The 25,686-nt window shown below is 39.6% G+C and overlaps 2 protein-coding genes across 22 annotated transcripts in view; one reads left to right on the top strand and one right to left on the bottom strand.

Moving 5' to 3' along the window:
* Positions 1-15,123, bottom strand: part of LOC112671991 (WASH complex subunit 2) — a 55,562-nt gene extending 40,439 nt beyond the window's left edge. For all 17 annotated transcript variants that reach the window (XM_035707887.2, XM_035707891.2, XM_035707895.2 and 14 more), the window contains exons 1-8: positions 14,990-15,123; positions 14,746-14,868; positions 13,429-13,593; positions 9,155-9,217; positions 6,646-6,819; positions 3,913-4,006; positions 3,069-3,127; positions 1,916-1,963 (exon numbers count right to left, since the gene is read on the bottom strand). In XM_035707887.2, the coding sequence (XP_035563780.1) occupies positions 1,916-1,963; positions 3,069-3,127; positions 3,913-4,006; positions 6,646-6,819; positions 9,155-9,217; positions 13,429-13,593; positions 14,746-14,868; positions 14,990-14,992 (729 nt within the window). In that variant the 5' untranslated portion in view covers positions 14,993-15,123. The remainder of the gene's footprint in view (positions 1-1,915; positions 1,964-3,068; positions 3,128-3,912; positions 4,007-6,645; positions 6,820-9,154; positions 9,218-13,428; positions 13,594-14,745; positions 14,869-14,989) is intronic.
* NCOA4 (nuclear receptor coactivator 4) overlaps positions 15,080-25,686 on the top strand; it is a 66,262-nt gene continuing 55,655 nt past the window's right edge. For 2 of the 5 annotated variants that reach the window (XM_049103362.1, XM_025466383.3), the window contains exons 1-3: positions 15,300-15,457; positions 15,859-15,981; positions 18,622-18,773. In XM_049103362.1, the coding sequence (XP_048959319.1) occupies positions 18,695-18,773 (79 nt within the window). In that variant the 5' untranslated portion in view covers positions 15,300-15,457; positions 15,859-15,981; positions 18,622-18,694. Of the gene's footprint in view, positions 15,217-15,284; positions 15,982-18,621; positions 18,774-25,686 lie in introns of those variants that run through there. The other 3 variants (XM_049103361.1, XM_025466384.3, XM_049103360.1) reach the window with 2 other exon arrangements.

The raw sequence follows: 25,686 nt of genomic DNA, 5'->3' as shown, positions 1-25,686 counted from the left end.
GCACAGAATAGCAGACACTGATTTATGTAAGACGTCCATCACTGGAAAAATGATAAATAAGTACAGCCTTATCTTGATAATACTAATAATTAAAAGGAATAAGCTATAACAATTGCAGAGGCTGTCCAAGGTATCAAGTGAAAAAAATGCTGAATGAGAAACCCAGTATGATACCTTGCCTACCCCCACCCAAACACCTACTTCATTTCTAGGGACACAAAGATATTTGAAAAAGCAAAAAAAAGGGATCCCTGGGTGGCGCAGCGGTTTGGCGCCTGCCTTTGGCCCAGGGCGCGATCCTGGAGACCCCGGATCGAATCCCACATCGGGCTCCCGGTGCATGGAGCCTGCTTCTCCCTCTGCCTGTGTCTCTGCCTCTCTCTCTCTCTCTCTCTGTGACTATCATAAATAAATAAAAAAATAAAAAAATAAAAAGGCAAAAAAAAGTACTTACACTCCCAGATCACAACACCAATTACCTCTGAAAGAGTGTGGGATAATGAGGGGTGGAGGACTCAAACTAAGCTTTATCTATGAAATTCTAATTTTTATAAAAGGGGCTACTGGTAGATATCATTTATATAAACCATGCGAGGCACTATGCTAAAAGCACTTTATTAGCTACTTTAATCTTTAGAACCCTGAGGCTCTTTAACAATACAAATAAATGGTTAGGCCAATGCTTTTAATCACTGTATTGTATGATTTAAAAGTCTGAATTTATTAATCTTACTAGTAAGTTCCATAGAAATATATATCCTCTAAAGACTGATTATTAAATTGCCTCTGTGAATACAACTGGGAAAATACAAGGACCAACCACAAAGTACTTAAATCCTTCATTTGGCAGTTGAAAATTTTTGTGAAAAAAAGATTTCCCAATTAGGAAACTGAAATGCAAAATGGGACTATCTCAATATACCACTGTATATATTATGGTAGCAAAAATCATAATTCTAATGCCAATAAGATTATAAGAATATCATCAGGCATGATCTGTAATGAGACCATAATATCAAGAGCCTTTGCTCTAACTCTACACCATCTCATTCCTAAAGAAATAGCTCACATAAGCAAAGGAGTTTTGTGCATGGAAATATTAAATGCAGCATTATCTCAAAAACAAAATTCTGGAAATAAACTATTTCCCATATAAATTTAGAGACTATGAAAGTATCATTGTATCACTATGCTTAAAATACAGAGTGCCCAAAGTGTATTACTAACACGATTCAAAATAATTTTTAAAATAATCTGTTAACATAAAAGAGCAGAAAATATACTATGTATATTAGGAAAAGAATACATCCTTAGAAAGGTATACAAAAATTAAGACTGCTATACTAAGACAGTAGAATTAGATTTGTACCTTTTGAGCGAACCTCTCTGTCAGTTAACCCTACTGCTATATTGTCTCAAATTTTAAAATAGGGGAGGGGGATTTATGTGAAATAGTTCAGCTTGAGTAACAAGGCCTTCATTTAGATGCTCTGTTTCCCAATTTTGTTTTTCACTTCTTTGTTTTCTAAGAAAAATTAAGATAAAATATAAAGCAAAACTGGAAAAACAAACATACAAAAAACCAAGTCAGTTAACTTAAAAACATGTAATGATTGAAGGAAAATTAGCTATAAAAATGAGTAAATCCTTATTTTCTCATAAGTCATTCTAAAATAATTTTTATATAACTTTTATTTTCTTAATTCCAATATAACTAACATACAGTGTTATACTAGTTTCAGGTATACAATATACTAATTCAACAATTCTATGTTACTTAGTGCAATCCACTTTATCTATTTCACTCATCCCCCAGGCCAGCACCTCTCAAAAGTAATTTTTGCATATATTTAGTATATATGCTATACTTCAATTAAAATTTAAAAGCAAAGTCACTTTAGTACATAAGACTCACCCGGTTTTGATCATTGTCACTATGATTAGCAAAATCTTCATCCGACTCCTTTAGGGGAAAAAAAGGCTTTGTTGTTAAAACAGGATTTACTCACAAGCACAAAAATGATTTCAGGTCTAAGTCTCTTGGGGCACATCTATACTCAGACTCTTTGTATTGACTACTGGTTACCTGGAGTGTCAAGATGCAGATAAGGTGGACAGTTGGCAGTATCACCAAAAGTTGTTCATGCTAACATGTAATTTTTGTGGTTAATTTAGACAACTCTAATAATTTGCTCATACCTATCTGCACTATCATTGCTAACTTCTGAATTTAAAGTTAAGAGTTGCACATTTAATTATCAAAAGTTGGTTTGTGTGATTTTACATCTTGAACTCCACTCTCTTAGTATGGACTTTTTCCCCCAAATTATTCTAAGACAGAACTTACTCAAAGACTGAATTGCAGGCAGACTCTACCAAAACATCTAAGCTGCTCCCCTCAGAATATATTGGTAAGAGGAAGTCTTGGTGGGAAGGTAGGAGATCGGGGAAGCGTAAAAGGGATTAAAGCAGTTTTCCTTGTTTTTGTACATAAGACAAAAAGAAAACTCAATCCCACAGGAAAAAAACCTCAGGCTGGAACGCCCGGGTGGCTCAGTGGTTGAGTGTGTCTGCCTTTGGCTCAGGGCATGATCCCTGGGTCCTGGGATCGAGTCCCAAATCGGGCTCCTCTTGGGGAGCCCGTTTCTCTCCCTCTGCTTATGTCTTTGCCTCTTTCTCTGTGTCTCTCCTGAATAAATAAATAATACCTTAAAAAAAAAAAAGGAAAAAAAAACTAAGACTATGACTAGTAACACTGTTAAAAAATTTGTGAAAAGGGCAGCCCAGGTGGCTCAGAGGTTTAGTGCCGCCTTCAGCCCAGGGTCTGATCCTGGAGACCCAGGATCGGGTCCCACATCAGGCTCCCTGCATAGAGTCTGCTTCTCCCTCTGCCTATATCTCTGCGTCTCTCTTTCTCTCTGTGTGTGTCTCTCATGAATGGATAAATAAAATCTTTAAAAAAAAAAATGTGTAAAAAGATAGTGCTAATTCACAAATATTTACTTAGTCTGTTAAATACACCCTCAGGTTCCTGCCCACCACGACCTGGAGATACAAACAGCTCTTACCCCTTCTTCATTCTCTTCACTGTCTGCAATACTGCCACGGTCACTGCCTACTGACCCCTCTGGTTAGAAGAAAAATAAAGCATTATTGCCAACATTCATAATAAAACATCCTTAGTTCCTTCTCAAAATCACAAACCACCATATACCAGCATCACAGAGATTTTGATAAAATTATCTATATACATTAATTAGAACTAAAAGTATCTTCACTATAGTGAGGAATACAAGATTTACATAGCCTTATAGGATCTCCCCACAAGATACTTACTAACTACAAAAAAAGTTAATTACCAAGGGAAAAAACTGGCCTATACTCTTCAAAAATGTTAAAGCTGTGAAACGCAAAGAAAGCCTGAGAAATTATATCAGACTAAAAGAAGACCAGAGATTTGACAACTAAATGTAGTGAGTAATCCCGAACTGGAGCCTAGACCAGAGGGAAAAAGAACCTATAAAGGACATAACTGGGACAACTGGCAAAATCTGAAATATGACAGAGGATTAGCTAATAGAATTACGTCCAGTATAATTTCCTTACTTTGATAACATATTGTAGCTACATATGAGACTGTCCTTGATCTTAGAAAACACAAACAAATATTTTGGAGTAATAAGGCATGTCTGCTTCTCTCAAACAGATTCAGAAAAAAAATATGTGTATACAGGGAGAAAAAAAATCAAACAAATGTGATAGAATATTAACAACCAGTAAACCAGAGCAAAGGGTATAGAGGAGTTCTTTCTTTGTACCACTCTGATAACATTAAGGTAAAGTTTGAATTTATTTAAAAATAAAAAGATATAAACATTAAAAGTAACAAAAATATTTGGCACAAAAGAATACCTTCACTAGACAGCTCTCCGAGACCTACATCTTCCTGCTCCATGAATAGCTTTGACCCAATTAAATAAGGTAAAGGACGATCAATGTATAGATCCTGTAAATAATGAAAGATAACAGCCATTATTAAATATTCAAGCTGAAAAATAAGTTTTCCATTTGACATCTTGTTCCATCTGACTACCCCAAACAAGTTACATAATGAGAGTGGACACTAACAAACACAGCAGGATTCAAAGTACAAAAAAATAATAATAATAAAATCACTGACTTTTTAAAAAGTCAAATCCTATGTAAAAAATAGCAAAGAAAAACTAAATCACACAATCTTCCTTCCCAATCTTCCTTCCCATGTATATGCCTACATATACTAAAAATGGCAAAGGCATGCACAAAGTTTACCAGAAGTAACCAAATAAGGATCACAACTTCACAGTAACATGTTCAAAAGGAGGGCCAAGGTAAGAAACTGAAGTTCTGGCTAGCTTTGATGAGTCCTAGCCCTGCCTTCCTCCCCAAAAAGCAGCACTGGTAAGCAAAAATCAGCTGCTCAAGCTGAGAATCTACTTTGAGAATCATCAATAATAGTTCTAAAATTTTGAAAGAAACACACTGAGGAAATAACTCAAATGGTTTTGTAGGACTCTGGGAGGCAGGTGGGTGTGTCCAGGTTCGGGTGTGAGAACAGGAGGGAACCAACAGGGGATTCCCTCACACTGCATTGGAGCAATGAGAAGGCTGGGCAGGGCACCCAAAGCAAGGGCTAGATGAGAAGAAACAGAGGGCAATGATGGAAGTATCTATAGTCAACATAATGAACCAAAGATACACATCCAAAAGACTGATGAGAACTTGTCTGGGAGAAAAAAATGACCCATAGAAGAAAATAATAATATCCCCCAGCAGCACCCACTGGATAATTTAGAAAAATGAAGTTGGTAAAATAAGACTAAGATTATAAAATAACAAAATGGAAAAAAGGACACCATATATAAGAGAATACCTACTGGACATCCTTCCATCCCAGTCCTCTACTTCTGAGTCCCACTCAACACACATGTATTAAAAATTTAAGTTCAAGAAAGCACTCCACCCCAGGACAACTTCCTATATCCACAGTAAAAGCAGATTTGTCCTTTGCAAGGTAGGATGTTTGGCCATAATCTCTTTTCTGTATTGGAAAGACCCTAGAGGTGCAGGAGAAAATAATTCTGATGCTTAACACAAGAGAGAATTTGAGAAGGTTAATGTAAAGGTTAAAGACACCACAAGGGTGCCTGGGTGGTTCAGCCGGTTAAGCATCTATCTATCTGCTGTCAGCTCAGGTCATGATCCCATCGTCCCAGGCTTGAGCCAGGGCACTGGGCTCCCTGCTCAGCAGGGAGTCTGATTCCTCATCTCTCTCTGCCCCTCCCTTCCCTACTCATGTTCTTGTTTACTCTGCTTGCTCTCTCTCTCAAATAAAAGAACAAAATCTTAAAAAAAAGAAAGAAGAAAGAAAGAAAGAAAGAAAGAAAGAAAGAAAGAAAGAAAGAAAGAAAGAAAGAAAGAAAGAAAGAAAGAAAGGAAGAAAATAAAAAGTTAAAGACCACAGCAACCCAGATGCCTGGCAGGTTTAGTCAGTAGAATGTGCAACTCTTGATCTCAAGGTTGTGAATTTGAGTTCGATGTTGAGTGTAGAGATTACATAAACTTACTTGTTTAACTTAAAAAAAAAAAAAAAAGATACAAAGCAACCAATTCAGTGCAAACAAAAGAAAGAGTGAATGGGGCTAATCAGGATTTAGAAAGTATTCCCACATCCTCCAGTAGAAGAGAAAGCAGTGTAGGACCTCCAACTAACAAGTGTGGGCCAGGCAATATACTTGCCTGGGATCCACTGCCGACTGCAAATCCCTACGGGGGAAGGCAGGCTAACAAGTGTACCAGTGCAAAAGGAGGAGCCCCAACATGGTACAACACTGGAAGGTCAAACTGGAAGAAGTGTGCAGCAAAACGAATGACCAGAAGAGCTCAGCTCTGTGGCATGTTTCAATTCATAAAAAGCACTTGCGTGTCACAAGGACTCTTTCTCAAAATCAATACAGCAACCTTTTGTTGCTTACTTCTGCGTGGCTGTGCTGCCCCAAACGTCTCCTCTGCAGATCTGAGAGAAAGTAATAGTAAAGCAATAACTACTTCTGAGGCTTATAGTCTAATTCATGAACACTCCTAACAGCCTTACTCATCCCAGCCAAAACCTGAAATCAACCCAAATGTCTTTCAACACTTTTTTTTTTTTTTAAATTCTTTCAACACTTCTGCAGTCTCCCTTAACATAAACTACAGAACTTCAGGTTCCCAACAATCTCTCTCACACAAGCCTCCTCATACTTCGGAACCCAATTCAAGTCACATCTGTACCCTCATTGCCCTGGGTAAAAGTCAGTTCTCTCTCAGAGCACTTATGATGGGGACTCATATGAACTTCTCCTCTCTCCCACCAGCTAGTAATGCTGTAATAAGCGCTGTGAGAGTAGGAACCATGCCCTGTACCTTTGTGCTCCCCTACCTACCTTGGTGTGCTGCCTTCTACCAATGTTCAGGTAAAGCAAGTCTTTCCAACAGAGTCAATATGAGATTGTTAAGTGCCATGCTCACTTTCTAAAAGTAAAGCCCATGTCTTACTAATTTTGTGCCCAAGTAAAGTACCCCAAACACAACAAGTCTAACAATAAATATATGAACTGTCTTTACCTTTGGTTCAAGGATCAGTTCCACTCGTTCATTGGCATCTTCTTCTTCGGAGTCTGAGTTTCCTGCTTTTATATCTAGTTGCTCAAATGCACTGTCTAGTACTTGTAAACCATAGTTCACAGCCTCCTGAACTTTAGGAATCAGATCTACTTCTTTCTGTTCCCGGGTCTTCTCCTACAGAGAAAATGACATTCAGTATGGATGTCCAAAGTATTGATACCACCCTAATAAAACAAAAAGAAATCAATTAAAAATGTTAACAAAAGTCAGATTCTGCTGACTGCTCAACAGACTTTGGAGTAAGTTTTGAACTTCAGGTTGGTCACATTCCAGATGTGGATCAAACTACCTAAGGTCCCAGAGTTCCCAGTTCACCATTTATAGAAAACAAAAGTACAATTATGGTATAATGGTTCAGCCAGATAACCTATGTAAAAATCCCCTGTCCACAATCACAAGCCCTCAAGCAGCACTTCACTTCCCTGCCACTGGAAGAATGAAGGGCTTAGACTTTCAAGTTCATCATGACTGGATACCACTAAACCTTGGTTAATGGGTCCTTGGACAATTTCAGAAGTTAAGACTTAGAAGAAATACTCCAGCCAGAGATGTCATTTTTCAATTAGTTAAAATACAAAAACAAAAGCCTAGTAATTATGGGTATTTTATACATTTGTTTCAAACCAAGAGAGGGTCAGTTCCATTATGACTTATCCTGTACATCATCTTAGAACAATGCCCCCCAAGTCTGTACTTATCACCAACCTGCTGAAAATACTCCACAGGCCTCCATTTCCTACAACAGCAGCTCTCAATGACAGTCCCCTCACTCATTCAACTGTGTCATCAGTTGTGAGAAATATTGAAAAAAAAACGTAGTGTCATTTCCCCTCTTCAGAAATATTCTAGAAGCCAATACATAATTATATAAAGAACTAAATCACACAGTGCTATTGTGAGGGTCAAAGGAAAAGCCCTATGAGTGTCTTATACTTTTACCTTAAGTATGGATGTCTTTCTAATGTGGATTTTTTGTTCTGGCTGCATCTTTTTTCCAAGCTGGAATGCTTGGTTCTAGTCAAATAGTTAATATGCACTAGGTGTATGAAAATATGTTTGCGAAATAAATAATAAATACATAGTAGCTTTTGAAAAAAATAGTTCACCTCACACTCATCACTTAAAATTGAACCCTGATGTGGTGTAACCATATACTGCTGGCAAATCTTTTGAGGATCATTAAAAATAACTTTTTTTTTTTTTTTTTTTTTAGCTGGGAATAGGTAGAACTGGAGCTGGTTTCTAATATCCTAACAGTTTCATCTAAGCAACAGCTACTGATAAAGTACCAAATTTGCAAGTGATTTATATTTTCTCAGTAAGTTAGAGCTGAGCCAAGGCTCCTCCCATTATAAACTTATATTCCAGTGCTTCCCTGAGTGGGAGAAAAAGGGTACAACTTCTGCCAGAAGGTAAGTCCAAAATGTCTTATCTATGCTTCGCCCCATGATGTGACAACATGGAAGAATGTTTATGCATCTAGAACACGTGAAGCCACAGAAGGGTAAAAAGATAGAAACTACTACCCCTAGACTCCTTAGCCTTGCTTATGAAGCCCTCCAGCACCCACTTCTCATTCTCTTTCCGTTCTTCCTGCCTAGCCACAAGTATCTTCCACTAACATAGTCTATAAGATACCAGGCACATCCCCCAACATTAAACCTCAGGGGCTGGCATTCTCTCCCACTGAAATGGCCTTAAAATCTGGCCCTTCTTTCTTCACTTAACATCTTACCCTTGGAGGTGTTCCCTGCTTACATCACTCAGCTCTTCTCATCTGAACTTCCAGAACAATTAGCAGTTCTGACATGTTATGCTCTACTGGCAAACCAAGACCATAAGCTCCTGAGGGTAAAGTCTTTAAGTCACCAGCTCCCTGCAATCTTAGTAGAGTCAGTAAGTGCTGACTGCACATTTCATGTCCTCTGTACTAACATCCTGTGACCTGCAGGAGGCACTCAAATGTGTGCGGACTGTAATTTCCAACTGGCGGGAATCAAAGCTGTCATGAAAGAATAGGGAAAGTTCAAAGAACTCACACTTACAGCCCAGTCTGTGACCAGCTTTTGCATAACCCTCAAGGTAAGAATGGTTTTTACATTTTTTAAGGGGATAAAGGGAAGGAGGAGAAAGAGCAAAAAGAAGGAAAAAGAGACAGAGATCAATGTAGCCAGCAACCAAACCTAAAACATTGACTATCTGGCCTTTTACAGAAATTCTCCAGTACTCTACTCTGAAGCCAGAATTCAAAAACTTTATATATTTCTTACTATACTACATTTCAGAAACAAACCAAAGAGTTCGATTCTTGGACTATCAGAAGCAGTCTTTCCTATTTCCCCCAGTAACCATCTTCCTGCTCACAAGCCCCCACCAGCCACATTACAAACTTCCACCACCTTCCTTCTCTAAGTCAACACTCAACAGAAGAGTAATTTAATGCAAGTACCTGTTCTGCTTTTTCTGTCTCAGCTTTGAGCACCGGCTCCTCCACCTCTTCATCATATACACGCTACATATGGAAGCAAATTCATTTTTAAATGGTCAAAATATCATTCGGAATACACTGTAATATACAAATTCAACACATAATTTTTAAAAAGAGAAGAAATGATTATTCAAAAAATGGTTGAGGTCATTGGTTGAGAACTAAAAGCAAAAAGCAGTAGTTAAGTTTAAATTTAAACTTAAATTTAAAAAGATAGAAATGACTAGGAAATGTGAAAAAAAGTTCAATCTCACTGTTGACCAAAGAATTACAAAAACAATTAAAATACCATTTTCAGACCTTTGGTTTAACCTAATACTTGATGCTGGCAGGGCAATGCTACAAGTACTGAATATGTCAACTGGAAGAACTTACCTACTAGGTAACAAGAGCTTTAACATTGTAAGCAATGGAAATGGTAGAAGTCCTTTTCATTACCAAACAGTTGATAAACTTTTATTATCTCATTTATGTGAAAGCAGGTAAGCCAAGCCCACCAAAGATTTGCCAGAAGGCCAGGCATCTGACTGACCTGTACAGCATAGGCAGGCAGGCATCTCTGTTCCAAAACAGAGCTTTGGCTCCAATAACTCGTCGTGATGCCTTTTACTTTTTAACTATTTAATTATTAAAAAGAAGACATGAAAACATAGTCTGGTAAGACTTATTAGAAATTTGCAGTATTTAAGATTGGGATACTGGCATACAGGTAATCAAAATAAAATACAAATGCAAGAAAATGATCCATAATTCCTGTAAACCTAATTTTATTTTCACAAAATCACAAATGTATATATACATACTTTCATACAGAAGTGAGGAAAAGAACTTACAATAAAGCTTACCATGTGAGGAAAAAAAAGTAACATTCCTATCTCACACCACACATATAAACACTCATACACATTCATGCAAGTATATACTCTCCAGATAAGAATAAAAATGTAGATATACAACGAGGCCTTTACCCAAAACATTTAGAGTTAAAGTAAATGGGAAGTTGATGGCTTTGAAGCAAATATGGAAAAATACTAGTCTGTTAATGCAGAGTGGTACATATTAGCACTTGTGGTTATTATCCGTTCTTTTCTAGACAGTTAAAAGACTTCATTAAGAAGTTTTATATTGAAATATTGTTAAAGGACTTATAAAATAATAAACTACTACTAAGAAAAATACAGCATGCAAATATATACATGCAGAAAAAGTTAAAGTTAAAAAAAGACTAGAAAGAAATGTGGCAAAGTGTTCAATGCCTAGTTAATTTGGGGAGGTAGAGTTATAGTTAATTTTTTGTGGCTTTAATATTTTTACACCTCAATATTGTTTATCTATGTTGATCTCTTCAACAAGTGTTCGTTATCTTTACAACAAGAAAGAAAAAGCTTAAAGGCCAAGGTCTGCATGAGAAATGGACTTAGAATACATATACCAGAATGCTGAAAGGCACTCTCTACTATCTGAAATTTCAGATACTTCCTCTTCTTCCATAATTTTAAAAAATAATTGTTCTGGGGCACCTGCATGGCTCAGTTAAGCATCTGCGTTCAGCTCAGGTTGTGATCTCAGAGTACTAGGATCCAGCCCTGTATCAGGCTCCTTGCTCAGTGGGGTGTCTGCTTCTCCCTCTCTCTCTGATCCTCCCCCCTGCTCATGTTCTTGCCCTCTCAAATAAATAATATCTTAAAGAAAAATTCTATAAAGATCAGAAACTTGGAGGGTAATTTTCAAAGACAGGAACAGAAAAGTAAATAAATCTTAAAATTAAGGCTTTCAGGCATGGCAGCTACCAAGGTCACTTCAGATTTTAAATACTAAGATCATTTAACCTAAAAGGTTGAGCTTCACACTCAAGTCTGAAAAGCACCAACATCCTACTTTTTCTCCTGCTTGACATTAAAAATTACCTCACTCAAATAAATAAAATCTTAACAAAAACAAAAAAACCCACATCATAAGGTATCAGCAGACTATGCCTGAGAAGCCAAACATGACCTCTATGAAACCATTCAGCAAATACATAAAACCCATATATCTTTTGAGTGATGAGAATTCTGTATCTCAAGTACTCAGCACACACCAGATAACCAATGCTAACTACCTTCACTCTTACCAGGCTAACCTCACAGCTTCATGTGTTTTTTGATAATTTTAAAATCAGGTAGCCATTCCTAGAATTGTCAAATATCTTTAGTATTTTCCCTCAAAGGATATTTTCTTCACGTGAGGAAACAAGGAAAGAAATGAGGTAGAGAAAAGGGACCAGAGGCTGAGGACCTCTTAACAGATTATACACAGCTCTGATCCCTTTCATTTATGTGTTCTCTTGTTTATTCATGCAAATATTCACTAGGATCCTACAAACCAGGAGTGTGCTGGGCCCAAGGAATACGATATTTAGAAAAAAATGTAGGACTTGATTTAGTAGTTTGGCACATCAAATCATGTTAGTAAATGTGAAATTACAATCACGAGAAATGCTATGAAAGTCATTTCTGGGGTGCCTGGCTGGCTCAGTCAGAAGTGCATGCAACTCAACCTTGGGGTCATGAGTTCAAGCTCCACTCTGGGGGTAGAGATACTAAAAAAATAAACTTTAGAAAAAAAAATAAATCATTTCTAGGTCACTTAATGTTTCAGGACAAAACTTCCTAAATTAATAGATTCATGAAACTTTAAGAATTCTGTTCCCTTCTGAGGACACACTGAGGCACAGGCCACTGTTAATTAGTATTTCTCCTCCTTCAGAGTCCCCTCTTGAGCCTTTACTAAAGGTACTGATTTCTCTTGCCCCAGAAAGTCCTGATTGCTCTTTAGTTTCACTAAGTCTATAATACATTTTTCAACTTGGGGATTGTTTCTGAAGTTAATTACTAAAACCAAGAAACCCATATGACTTTGGATACCTTTCCAATAATCTATCATGAAACTAAATGGCACCATCATTCAAGCCAGCATTGTAATATATGAGTACCAAGACTAGGATTTGAAGGAAAAAAAAACTAAAAAGCCAAATCACTTGCAAATGTATTAACAGCATGTAGATCTTTTCCACAGTTTTATTAAGCATCAGCTGTACTCTTAACATCATCATGTTCTGCCACAAATGAGAAGCCTATGTAACATGTGCCGTTACAGGGAGGTGTGAGCAGCAGTAAAACTTGAAAGTGGCCAACAGTCCCTTTCAAGAGAGGGGATTCTGGCTGCAGAATGGGAGGTGAAGAGGCATAAGGAGTAAGGGAATGGAAAGATGGATGGAAAACAGGGAATTCAAGAAGAGAACAGAAATAAAGAAATAAAAAAAAAAATCAAAAAGAACAAAACCCCACTAGATCAAGGAAAACTCAAATGCAAAAAACCTTGGCTGAATAAAAGATAAATAAGACAAGAAGACTGTGATTCAGAAAAAATAGTTTATGATGCCCCCCACCCCTGAAAATTCAATCAGGTACCAATCCAGCCAGTACCATGTGGTAAAAGTACACTTAGAAAGTCAATACAGGGGATCCCTGGGTGGCTCAGTGGTTTAGCGCCTGCCTTTGGCTCAGGGTGCAATCCTGGAGACCCGGGATCGAGTCCTGCGTCAGGCTCCTGGCATAGAGCTGCTTCTCCCTCCTCCTGTGTCTCTGCCTCTCTCTCTCTCTCTATGTCTATCATAAATAATAAATAAATAAATACTAAAAAAAAGAAAGTCAATACATACACAGGTAAAAATCACACATGGGTCAAAGCTCAGTACTGTTTAGAGTTGATTCTATATCACAGGTTCAGCCATCGTAACAAAATATTAATCAAGAATATTGAAAAAAAAAAGATCATTCCAAGTAGGCACACATGCCTTTAAAATAATTTATCAGAACATGGTGGGCACAGTCAATACTGCAGCCACATTCTCGAGCCTAGAGGATCAAGACGAAGTGTACAGCTTTCCTTACAGAACATGTCCACAATAAAGTTCGTTGGAATGCCATCCAAGTCAGCACAACTAAAACTAAAAATGGATGGAAAAACTAGAAAGTAAGAAAATTGTGTCATTATATTTTTTAAAGGCTTGAAAAAATAAACTTTACTAATTAAAAAAAGCCATTAATCCTAAAGAAAGAAGCTTCAATTACCAAGAACCTCTACATTCATCAAAATTGAGGAGGGTACCTAATAATGAAGCACTTAATATCACAACAGATTATCTCTCTAAAAAGCATTATTTATAAGTCAGATACAACGAAATAACTCACATTCTCAATGAACTGGGTATTAGACAGCATAAGGAAATCATTGAAGACATTATGCAGGCGACAATCTGTTGCTTTAGTTTCCCGGATTAGACCATCCACTTGTTTCTTGATCTCATGGGTTCTAGAGATAGTCTGCTGTGAGAATTCCTGTAGAAACTGTAGTAGCTATATTAAAAATAAACATAAAGCGGTATCAATATCACATGAGACTATCCTATGTATCAAAAGATAGGGATCCCTGGGTGGTGCAGGGGTTTGGCGCCTGCCTTTGGCCCAGGGCGTGATCCTGGAGACCCGGGATCGAGTCCCACGTCGGGCTCCCGGTGCATGGAGCCTGCTTCTCCCTCTGCCTATGTCTCTGCCTCTCTCTCTCTGTGTGTGACTATCATAAAAAAAAAATAAAAGAAGAACCCATTTCTTTTCACCTTTGTGTAAGTGTATGTGTGCTGGAATGTAAGGGATGCTGCTTTTGACAATACCCAGGACCAAGTAGCCCTGAAAAACATTAAAGAAGTTCATCAAAACAGTGCCAAGGAGTCGGTGGACACTTGCTATCTCATTTCTGGTGAAATTTGAAAGTCCTGTTTGGTTATCACTCTTCAGAAATCCCAGAAGAAGGGCAAACTAACAAACCACTACTCTTATTTAAAAAAAAAAATGGCATTCATATGGGACTTTGGAATCACAGCTCTGGGCTTCTAGCCCCCGCTTTCAAAGTCCCACTCCGGGATATCCATTTACAGGCTTGTCTACCTCCCCATACGGTCTGGGTCTCAACGTGGAAGGGCCTCACTAGGGACCTAGCAATCCAGCAGCGCAGAGAAAACCTATCTGCCTCCCTCAGGATGGATATGGGTGCGCTGCTACAAAACTCAAACCAGGAAGAGAACCCCGCGTGTGGGCTGTAGGCCCAGTGGGGGCACTCAGCCGGCTAAGGACGACCCGCCCTCCCCTGCCCGGGGGCCTAGAACTGCAGCCGCGGTGTCTTTGAAGGCGAGAGGGTTATGTTATTAAGAACAGCAGAGGCAGGGGATCCCTGGGTGGCTCAGCTGTTTAGCGCCTGCCTTCGGCCCAGGACGTGATCCTGGAGTCCCGGGATCGAGTCCATATCGGGCTCCCTGCATGGTCCCTGCCTGTGTCTCTGCCTGTGTGTGTGTGTGTGTGTGTCTCACGAATAAATAAATAAAGTCTTTTAAAAAAAATGGCAGCGGGATAGATCGGGTGGAGAAGGAATTGGGGCTCCTGTTCTGCCCGCAGGCCGCGCGCCACCCCAGGCGGCCCCGCCTTCCCCTCCCGGTCCCGGGGCCCGCCTCTCACGCCCGCATCAGCCGCCAGCGACCAGCTCTGGCTGCTCCTACGGATCTCCTCCACCGACCAGGGTCGCTCCCACACGGGCTCGGACGCCGGCGCCCGCTCCTGGTCCGGGGTCGTCCGGTTCATCTGCAGCGGCAAGACCAGAGAGGCTGAGCTTCGGAGAGGCGAAGGCCCGGCCCGGCCCGGCCCGGCCAGCTCCTGCCCTCCCCGGCCCCGGCCCCGCCCCGGCCCGGCCCGCCGCCCTCACCATCCCGGTCGTGCAGTCCGGCAGGCTCCGAGGCAGGCAGCCACGACCCCACCCGCCGAGGCCCGCAGGTCTGCGGAAGCCGAGCGCCGAGTCCGGAGCCCTGCGGGGCGCGGCACGTGACCGGCTCTCACGTGACTGGGCTCACACGTGACCGGATGTGCATGGCGCCGGAAAAAAGAGGCGGCCACCAGCTAGGGAGTCGTCAGGCGGCTTGCGGCTGGGCTAAGGTGGGAGCTGGCGGGAAGGGTGACGACGCTAGGGGGCGCTGGCGGGGCGCACTCCGCACGGTTGCACTAGAGGGAGCGTGGGGCCCGACGCGGTGGCTGCCGAGTGGCCTCGGGGGAGCGGCGAGGTAGCCGGTGGGACCACCCGGCTAGGGCCTTCGCCGTCGAGTCACGCGGGCGGACGGAAAGCTGGCCCCGCCGGGGCGCTCTGCTGCCTCCCGCTGGGCCTTCACGCCGGTGCTCAGTAAGTGGCGAAGGGCGGAGCAGCCTGACCATCAGTTTGCTCGCTTTCGACTCCGTGTGTAGGCAGGGCCTGCTTAAGATCCTTCACTCGGATTCGCTCGACAGTGAGTCCACAGATGCAAGCTCAGACTTCTCATAAGACAAGCAAAAATCCTTTGTGATCTGGTCCCCGCTGCGAATATATCTTCGACTCTCCCCGCTCCCTACTAGCGCTCCGTGATCCAGATTTTAATCCCTCTTGTGCCAGACCAATTTACTTCTCTAATTAAATATCCCAGTTTCTTTTCGTTCCTTTGTGCCCAAGGGCAAGTTATTTAACCTCTGCTAGCTTCCTCCTCAGAAAAAGGAAGAAACATATCTTGCAGGGACATGGTATCAAATATGTAATATTCTTGTTTGGAGGTGCCTGGCTGACTCGCTCAGTGCAGTATGCGACTCATGGTCTCAGGGTCATTAGTTATACCCCACATCGGATGCGGAGCCTACTTTAGAAAAAAACAAAAAACTTACTTCATGTGCATTTTGGTAAGTTCACAATCTTTTAAATAGTTATGATAGGAATTGGGGTGTTTTATGATTTACAGGATTTTAATTTTCACATCGTGGAAACAATGGCATATTCTCGTCTTTATTTTCACTTATGACTATAATGTGGCTATTGCTCAAAGTCAGGGACAGGTCTAACAATTTTGTTGAAGATATAAACTTCTCAGCATTACACAATCCGATGTAATATGTAGTATTTCCTAATAGTTTAATGGATGTTTCATTGTTCATTAATATTAGAGGATTTAATAAGAGAAAAGCCACTGCCAAAATCTGCCTTACAACTGAAAATCCAGGGGCGCCTGGGTAGCTCAGTCAGTTAAGCAATCAACTCTTGATGTCAGCTCAGGTCATGAAAGAATCAAGAGATCCAGCCCTGCCTCAGCTCCATGCTGGCTTGGAGTCTGCTTAAGATTTTTTCTCGGGATCCCTGGGTGGCGCAGCGGTTTGGCGCCTGCCTTTGGCCCAGGGCGTGATCCTGGAGACTCGGGATCGAATCCCACGTCGGGCTCCCGGTGCATGGAGCCTGCTTCTCCCTCCGCCTGTGTCTCTGCCTCTCTCTCTCTCTCTCTCTCTCTCTCTCTGACTATCATAAATAAATAAAAAATTTAAAAAAAAAAAAGATTTTTCCTCTCTCTCTCCCTCTCTGCCCCTTCCTGCACTAGCCTGCGTGTGCTTTCTCTCTCTCTCTCTCTCTCTCAAAAACAAATGAAAATCCAGAATGTTAAAAGCTACAAAATTGGTCATTGTTAAGACAGGGTTTTACAAAGTCATTGCTGAAGCTACAGGTACTAATGGAAAAGTAACAATAATAATAATTTTAAAAGCTTTAATTTATCCAAATTTGCTATCATTTATATAATTTATACAAGCAGTGTTAAATATACACATTTTACATTACAGTGTGAAGCACAGTATTTATAAAATGACCAATGCTATAGCCTTAGTATTAACATATGCAAATGAATTTGGACCTGTGACTAAGAGTGCTCAAATCCAGCTGATTTTCTAAGTAATTATGTGGTCCAAATGGTGTGATTATAGCATTAGAGTTTAGAATTGTAACCAACCATCTCTAACCAAACCCCCAATTTGGTTAGAGGTAGTTGATTTGCATGTATTGCTAGCTAGTTCCTTTGTATGTATTGCTAGCCCTCTGTGGTTCTGATAATAGGACTTGTGCATTTTGTTTTATGAGAACCCACAAACCTAAAAATCCAATAATATAGTTCTGACCCATTTTAATAAGTCTACTAACTGTAAGTTATGTGCTTTTTTAAAAAATGGCAGTTGTAGGATCCCTGGGTGGTGCAGTGGTTTGGCGCCTGCCTTTGGCCCAGGGCGCGATCCTGGAGACCCAGGATCAAATCCCACGTCGGGCTCCTGGTGCATGGAGCCTGCTTCTCCCTCTGCCGATGTCTCTGCCTCTCTCTCTCCGTGACTATCATAAATAAATAAAAATTGAAAAAAAAATTTTTTTTAAATGGCGGTTGTTTTTAAAATATTATTATAGTACTTTATTAATTATGTATCTGGTAGTTTGGCCAAATGGACGGCCTCAAAATTACTACCAGTTATCATTTTGCACTAGTATATGAAACATGAGCAGCAAATGTGTGCAACTATATCCCAAAACTGTCAAGCTCTACAGTCTTCAACTTAGATTTCTTAACTACAAGATACAGTTTGCCAATCACCCTGCTCACCAAAATTTTTTTTAAGATTTGGTGGTTTACTTGAGAGAGAGAGCATAAGCAGGAGGGGCAGAGGGAGAGGGAGAATCTCAGACTGCGCTGAGCACAGAGACTGATCCAAGGCCCAATTCCAGGACCCCGAGATCACAACATGAGCTGAAACCAAGAGTTAGATGCTTAACTGACTTCACCACCCAGGCCACCAAATTCTTTTTAATAAGACTCACAAATTTATTTATGACATTGTTCCTCCTTTCTGGTAAAACCCTTAGTTCAACAAACTACTACCCGCAAGGTGGGTTTACAACTCTTAAAATGTCATTATTCTAGGTGACCTTTATCTGAAGTGTTTTTGAAATACTGATGATCACAAAAATCTCCTTCCATTTTATAACAGTTTCTAACTTAAGGTACACACAATAGGGCAGCCCAGGTGGCTCAGCGGTTTAGCGCCGCCTTCAGCCCGGGGCTTGAGACCCGGGATCGAGTCCCACATCAGGCTCCCTGCATGGAGCCTGCTTCTCCCTCTGCCTGTGTCTCTGCCTCTCTCTAGAAGTCTCTCATGAATAAATAAATAAAAATCTTTAAAAAAGAAAAGGTACACACAATAATGTAGACCACTAGCTGCTTGCCTTTTCAATAAAGGTAGAATTCAAGTCAAAGGTATTAAATAACTTGTAATGCTTTTTCTGTTCCATAGGATTAATTTTACATCTTTACAGCATCACAGGCTGAGAAAACTGGGGAATAATACATTTTATGCTTTCATAATGCATAGCTCTCAGATGTTGCACTGAAATACCTACAGATCTAAAATATCAATGTTTGAGGTTGACCATCAAATGTATTATATGTAACGTAAGGACTGATTTTTCTAACTCTACTTTCTTGAAAATAAGTCTAGCCACCCTGCTTTATTTTACAGAAACTCCAACGTGGGTAAGCCATAGTTCTTCTAAGAGTCATTTAAAGTGCCTAAGAAAAGATTTTCTACAAGAATGGGCAATTCAGAGGCTCCACATGAGGTGACTCAGAAATGCTTCCCTATAAAACAACCCAGAAACCAGGCACCCCACAGTAAGTACAACATGCTCCTCTAACAGATCTCTGCTCTCTGACCTTGGTAGAAAAGCTGATCCATATACAGAGTAATAGAGTCTGATGAGTTATGGGAATCAAGCAGCTTTACTTACTGATTCTAAACTCTGACTTTATATGTCAACAAGCAGCACTTTTTGGGCTGTCAGGGATGCATTTCTCCCACAGCCCTTTCCCTGCCTCTGTTAATCATTGAGCTCTCTTTTTCTGAATTTGAGAGTGAGTCAAGGCTTTAACTCTAGGGTGGCCTGATAAAGATTCAAGAGTTGGAATTTTAAATCAGCTGCAAGTCTTTAGAGCTTTGATACTATATGACATTAAATAACCCTTCCCCGTGTTTATCCAACCTCCCCTTGACTCTGCTAATTGCCCACATACATCAGAAGGCAGGCCTCAAGTAATGCCCAAATACATCAGAAGGCAGCCTCAAGTAATGCCATCATCATTCCCAGAAGTGGTTGGCAAGTCTTACCAGGAGACTTTGTAACCCTCCTAGGAGTCCAGTTCCTACACTGACTGTTTAATGAAAGCTAAACCACTAAGAAATGCTCCTGCATCATGATAATTTTGCTCACCCATTTGCTTCACTCCTTTTTTAAAAAAAGATTTTATCTGTTTATTCATGAGAGACACAGAGAGAGAGGCAAAGACATAGGCAGAGAGAGAAGCAGCTCCCCATGGGACTGCTCAATGCAATTGAGACTCAATGTGGGACTCAATGCCAGGACTCCAGGATCACTCTCTGAACCAAAGGCTACCCAGGCACCCCAAAAAATGGACTTAAAAAAAAATACTGCTGAAACAACTGAGTAGCTATTTGGGATAAGATAAAAGTAGAACCGTAACTATCATTTCACGTAAAAATAAATTCCAACTGGATTAAAGATCTAAATGCAAAAACCGAAATCATGCAAGTGACATGACAAATGACTTCCTCTTTAGCCTCAGTATAAGTAGAGTCTAACTATGACTTGAAATCTGTAATAATAAAAAAAAATGATAAATTTGAATGCATAAAAATAAAACATTTCTCATGGTCAAAGCCATCATAAAGTCAAACAACAATTGGCAAACCAAAAGAAAATATTTGCGATGTATATAACAGACAAATAGCTAATATCTCTAATATACTAGGAAGATATTAAAGAACTCTTAAAAATTATGGGATCCCTGGGTGGCGCAGCGGTTTGGCGCCTGCCTTTGGCCCAGGGCGCGATCCTGGAGACCCGGGATCGAATCCCACGTCGGGCTCCTGGTGCATGGAGCCTGCTTCTCCCTCTGCCTGTGTCTCTGCCTCTCTCTCTCTCTCTCTCACTGCGTGCCTATCATAAATAAAAAAATAAAATAAAATAAAATAAATAAAGAAAGAAAGAAAGAACTCTTAAAAATTAAATCGCAAGACACTACAAAAAAAAGGAGAATCAACTGCCAGTTTCCTCAACAGAATATTTAACAAACCAAATCCAACAATACAATAAAAAAATCATTCATCACAGTCAAGTGGGATGTGTTCCCAGAATATAAGGGTGTTTTAATATTCACAAATCAATCAACATGTTACATCATATCAATAAGAGAAACGATAAAACCCACATGATCATCTCAATAAATGCAGAAAAAATGTTGACAGAGTACAAGATCTATTCATGATAAAAAGCCCTCAACAAGGTAGTTCTAGAGGGAACATACCTCAGCATAAAAAGGCCATATGTGAAAAACCCACAGCAAACATCATACTCAGTGGGGAAAAACTGAGAGCTTTTCCCTGAAGATCAGGAACAAGACAGGCATGCCCACTTTCACCACTTTACTTCAGCATAGTCTGGAAGTCCTAGCCACAGCAATCAGACAACAAAAAGAAAGAAAAGGCATCCAAATTAGTAATGAAAAAGTAAAACTTTCACTATTTGCAAATGAAATGCTACTATATATAGAAAATCTGAGAGACTACTACTAGAACTGATAAATGAATTCAGTAAAGTTACAGGATACAAAATCAATGTACAAAAAGCTCTTTCATTTTTATTCACTAATAATGAAGCAGGAGAAAAAAATTAAGAAAACAGTCCCATTTACAATTACACTAAAAATAATAAAATTCCTAGGAATAAACTTAAAGTTGTAAAAGCCCTGTATTCTGAAAACTATAAGATACTGATGAAAGAAATTGAAGACAACACAAAAAAATGGAAAGACAGAGGCTCCTGGGGGACTCAGTTGGTTAAGCCTTTGGCTCGTGTCATGATCCCAGGGTCCTAGGATCAAGCCTTGCATCAGGCTCCCTGATGAGCAGGGAGCCTGCTTCTCCCTCTCCCTCTGTTGCTACCCTTGCTTGTGTGCTCTCTCATTCTCTCTCTCCAATAAATAAATAAATAAATTAATTAATTAATTCTTAAAAAAAAAAAGAAATGGAAAGACAGTCCATGGTTATGGGTTGGAAGAAAAAATATTGTTAAAACATCTGTACTACCCAAAGCAACCTACAGACTTAAGGCAACGCCTATCAAAATACCAACAGCAATTTTCACAGAACTAGAAAAATACTAAAATTTGTTTGGAGCCTCAAAAGACCCCAAATAGCTAAAGCAATGAGAAAGAAAAACAATACTAGAGGTATCACAATTCCAGCCTTCAAATTATGTTATAAAGCTGTATTATTCAAGCCAGTATACCACTGGCATAAAAATAGACACATAGATCAATGGAACAGAATAGAAAACCTAGAAATAAACCCACAATTATATAGCCAACTAATCTTTGACAAAAGAGGGAAGAATATGCCATCAGAAACAGTCTCTTCAACAAATGGTATTGGGGAAATTGGACAGCTATATGCAAAAGAATGAAGCTGGACCACTTTCTTACACCATACACACACACACACACACACACACACACACACAAAACCTCAAAATGTGAGGCCTAAAACCATGAAAATCCTAGAATAGCACAGGCAGTAATTTCTCTGACATTGTTGTAGCAGCATCCTTCTAGATCCGCCTCCTGAGGCAAGGGAAACAAAAGCCAAAATAAACTATTAAAACTACATCAAAAATGAAAAGCTTCTGCATAGCAAAGACAACAACACACAAAACTAAAAGATAATCTACTGGATAGGTGAAGATATTTGCAAATGTTGTAGCTGATAAGGGGTTGGTATCCAAAGTAAAGAACTGATACAACTCAACACACAGAAAACCAAATAATCTGATTTTAAAATGGGCAGAAGACACATACAGACATTTCCCCAAAGAATACGTTCAGAATGCCAGCAGACACATGAGAAGATGCTCAACATCACTCATCAGGAAGATGCAAATCAAAAACACAGCAAGATATCACCTCACACCTGTCAGAATGGCTAAAATTAAAAAACACAAGGTGAGTATGTGAGAAGAAAGCAGCCTCCTACACTGTTGGTGGGAATGTAAATTGGTGCAACTATCATTAAAAACAATATGGAGATTCCTCAAAAAATTAAAAATAGTATTACCATATAATCCAGTAATTCCAGTGCTAGATACCTGAAGAATTGAAAACACTAATTCAAAGGGACATGCGCACCCTATGTTTATTGCAGCATAATTTATAATAGTTAAGATATGGAAGCAACTCAAGTGTCCATTGATAGATGAATGGATAAAAAATATGTGGCATGTATATATAGTGGAAGGTTACTCAGCCATAAAAAAAAAAGAATGTAATTTTCCCATCTGCAATAACATGGATGGATCTAGAGAATATAATGCTAAGTGAAATAAGTCAGAGAAAGACAAATACTGTATGATTTCACTTATATGTGGAATTTAAGAAACAAAGGAAAATAGAAAGATGAACCAAAAAAACACTCTTTTTTTTAAAAAAAGATTTTATTTATTTTTTTAAAGATTTTATTTATTTATTCATGAGACACAGAGAGAGAGAGAGAGAAAGGCAGAGGCACAGGCAGAGTGAGAAGCAGGCTCCATGCAGGGACCCTGACGTGGGACTCGATCCCGGGTCTCCAGGATCAGGTTCTGAGCTGAAGGCAGCGCTAAACCTCTGAGCCACCCGGGCTGCCCAAGATTTTATTTATTTATTCATGAGAGACACACACAGGCTCCCCATGGGGAGCCTGATGCAGGACTTTGATCCCAGGACCCTGGGATCACACCTTGAGCCAAAAGCAGACGCTCAACCACTGAGCCACCCAGGTACCCCCAAATCAAACTCTTAATAATAGAGAATAGACAGATGGTTACCAAAAGGATGTGGGTGAGGGGATGGGTAAAATAAGTGAAGGGGATTAAGAGAACACTTATGATGAACACTGAGTAATGTATGGAATTGTTGAATTGCTATATTGTATATCTGAAACTAATATAACACTGTATATCAATTATACTGAAATTTTTTTTTAAAGAGGTTTCTTAAATAAAAACAAAAGCCAATTAGAAAATATAGTGGAAGAAAATGTTATAGGGAAGTCTGGGTGGCTCAGTGGTTGAGCATCTGCCTTTGGCTCAGGTTGTGATCCTGGGGTCCTGGGATTAAATTCTACATCAGGTCCATTAAGGGAGCCTGCCTCTCCCTCTGCCTATGTCTCTGCCTCTCTCTCTCTATCTCTCATGAATAAATAAATAAATCTTTTTAAAAAAGAAAATGTTATATTTAAAATAGCAACAAAAATACCCTAGGAATAAACTTCAGAAATGTAAGAAAGGAAACATCAAAATTCCACTAGAGAATGGAATGGCAGACTAAGAATCCAAAAATCCATTCCTCCATAAAAGCAATGAAAACTCTGGCAAAAAAATTCAAAATCAACTTTCTTAGAACTATGAAGATGAACCAAAGACAACAATCCAAGGAACATTTATTCAAGAAAAATAGCTGAATCACGGTAAGAACAGGGAGCTTTTCAGAATTATGCTTGCCCTATTCTGGTTTCCTTCTTTGGAAACCAACAGCTGCACAACATGGTAGCTGCACAACATGGTAGCTGCACAACTGCACAATTCTGGTTTCCTTCTTTGAAAGCCAACGGCTGCACAACATGGTAGCTGTAGAACCCAATCAGCAACAACCACTGGAGAGACCAGACAAGTTTGGGGCTCCTGAAAGAGCCCTATTCCCAGATAATTATATAGGCTGACCTGTTTAGAGTCTCCTGGAAATTCCCACTCACAAAGTTTATCTTTATTTGACCTCATTCAGAGCTTACTCACTGTGAATAACCTTCTCTTGGAACATTTGTTTAAAAAAAGAAAATCAGGGGCACCTGGGTGGCTCAGTCAGTTAAGTGTCTGCCTTCAGCTCAGGTCATGATCCCAGGGTCCTGGGATTGAGCCCCCCCAATCAGGCTCCCTCTCTCCCTCTGCCTGCTGCTCTCCCTGTTTGTGTGCTTGCTTGCTCTCTCTCTGCTCTTTCTCTCTCTCTCTCTGTCAAATAAGTAAATAAAAATCCTTAGAAAGAAAGAAAAAGAAAGAAAGGGAAAAAAGAAAAAGAAAGAAAAAATCTGTAGTGACTGTTTAACATAGCGGGTACATGAAAAAGGGTAACAGTTGTAGAACTGAAAAAGAAACTGCCCAAAAACTGAAAAGGAAGTTTGGAGATTGAGATGTCCATAGAAGACTTTGAAAAGTTCCAACATATTCCTGGGGAGCTAGAGGCCAGTTGACGTATAAGCCAGTGCATGTGCCCAGTTAAGACTTGAGAAGGCCCTAATCTCTCCCCTCCTGTTAGTGTTGAGGCTCTGTATAAGCAAGAAGTGAAGGCTAAGCCTGAGCTGTAAATTGCCAAATTTAAGTATGCCCTAACACATAGACACAGACCTCTTGGCAAAGGCTGGGAGACTTACTGATGCCAGACATTTAAGGAATCTCTTTCCAGTCATTGGCTGGACCACTAAGTTAAGTGAGCAGAGACTTCAGTGGCCATACATGACAAAGAAAACAGACTACAAAATTAGTACAGGAAAGTCACTAAACAAGTCCAAAACAACAACAACTGCAACAAACTATTAACTAATAACTAATTAACCAATGTTAAACCTCTTCTTATTTAAATGCCTCCAAAGCCATTTTAAGTAGTAAGAAATAGCATTCTTGTATTATTCCTGACTTAAGTGGATATTCTTTCTTTCTTTTTTTTTTTTTTACCATGAAGCTTGCTGCTGCCTTTTTTCATTGATCTTCATAGTTTTTAAATACATGCAATGACCTATGCTCTCTGCCTGGCTGCTCTTCCATCATGACTTCATTTCAAGGCAAATCTATGCCAGCCCTTCCTTGTCTAGACTGGATTCCTTCTAGTCACATTCTTCCATATCTCCCCCTGGAGGAGAACAACCAGGATTTCATCCTCTGGAGGAATATCCCCCAGAGGAATGCAGCACAGAGATGACAATAGCAGCAACAAATTATCAGAGGGCAGCCTTTGAGAATATTAAAGCAAATATCTTAAATTACTATTAGCCAGCAGAATCCAGAAACTCATTGCAGTAACAATAGGCCGTAACAGGTTTTTTTTCCCAAGTATGCAACAGTCTTCCAATAAAAGGGAATTTGATAAATAAGTTGCCATCTTAAAAGGCCAAAGAAAGTGATCCACTGTCTTATACCATACACAAAAATTAACTCAAAATAGATTAAAGACACGAAAACAAAGGCACCAAAAGCAAAAGTAAACAAGTGGGACTATATCAAACTAAAAAGGATTTGCACAGGAAGGAAAATATCGATGAAATGAAAAGGCAACCTACAGGATGGGAAAAATTTGCAAAACTGACATATCTGATAAGAGGTGAATATTCAAAATATATAAAGAACTCACACAACTCAATAGTAAAAAAACAACAACAAAAACAACCCAAACAATCCAATTAAAAAATGGGCAGATCTAAATTGACATT

Source organism: Canis lupus, chromosome 28 (genome assembly GCF_003254725.2).
Source record: "Canis lupus dingo isolate Sandy chromosome 28, ASM325472v2, whole genome shotgun sequence".
Lineage (NCBI taxonomy): Eukaryota > Metazoa > Chordata > Mammalia > Carnivora > Canidae > Canis > Canis lupus.
This window is presented reverse-complemented; position numbering and strand designations above follow the sequence as displayed.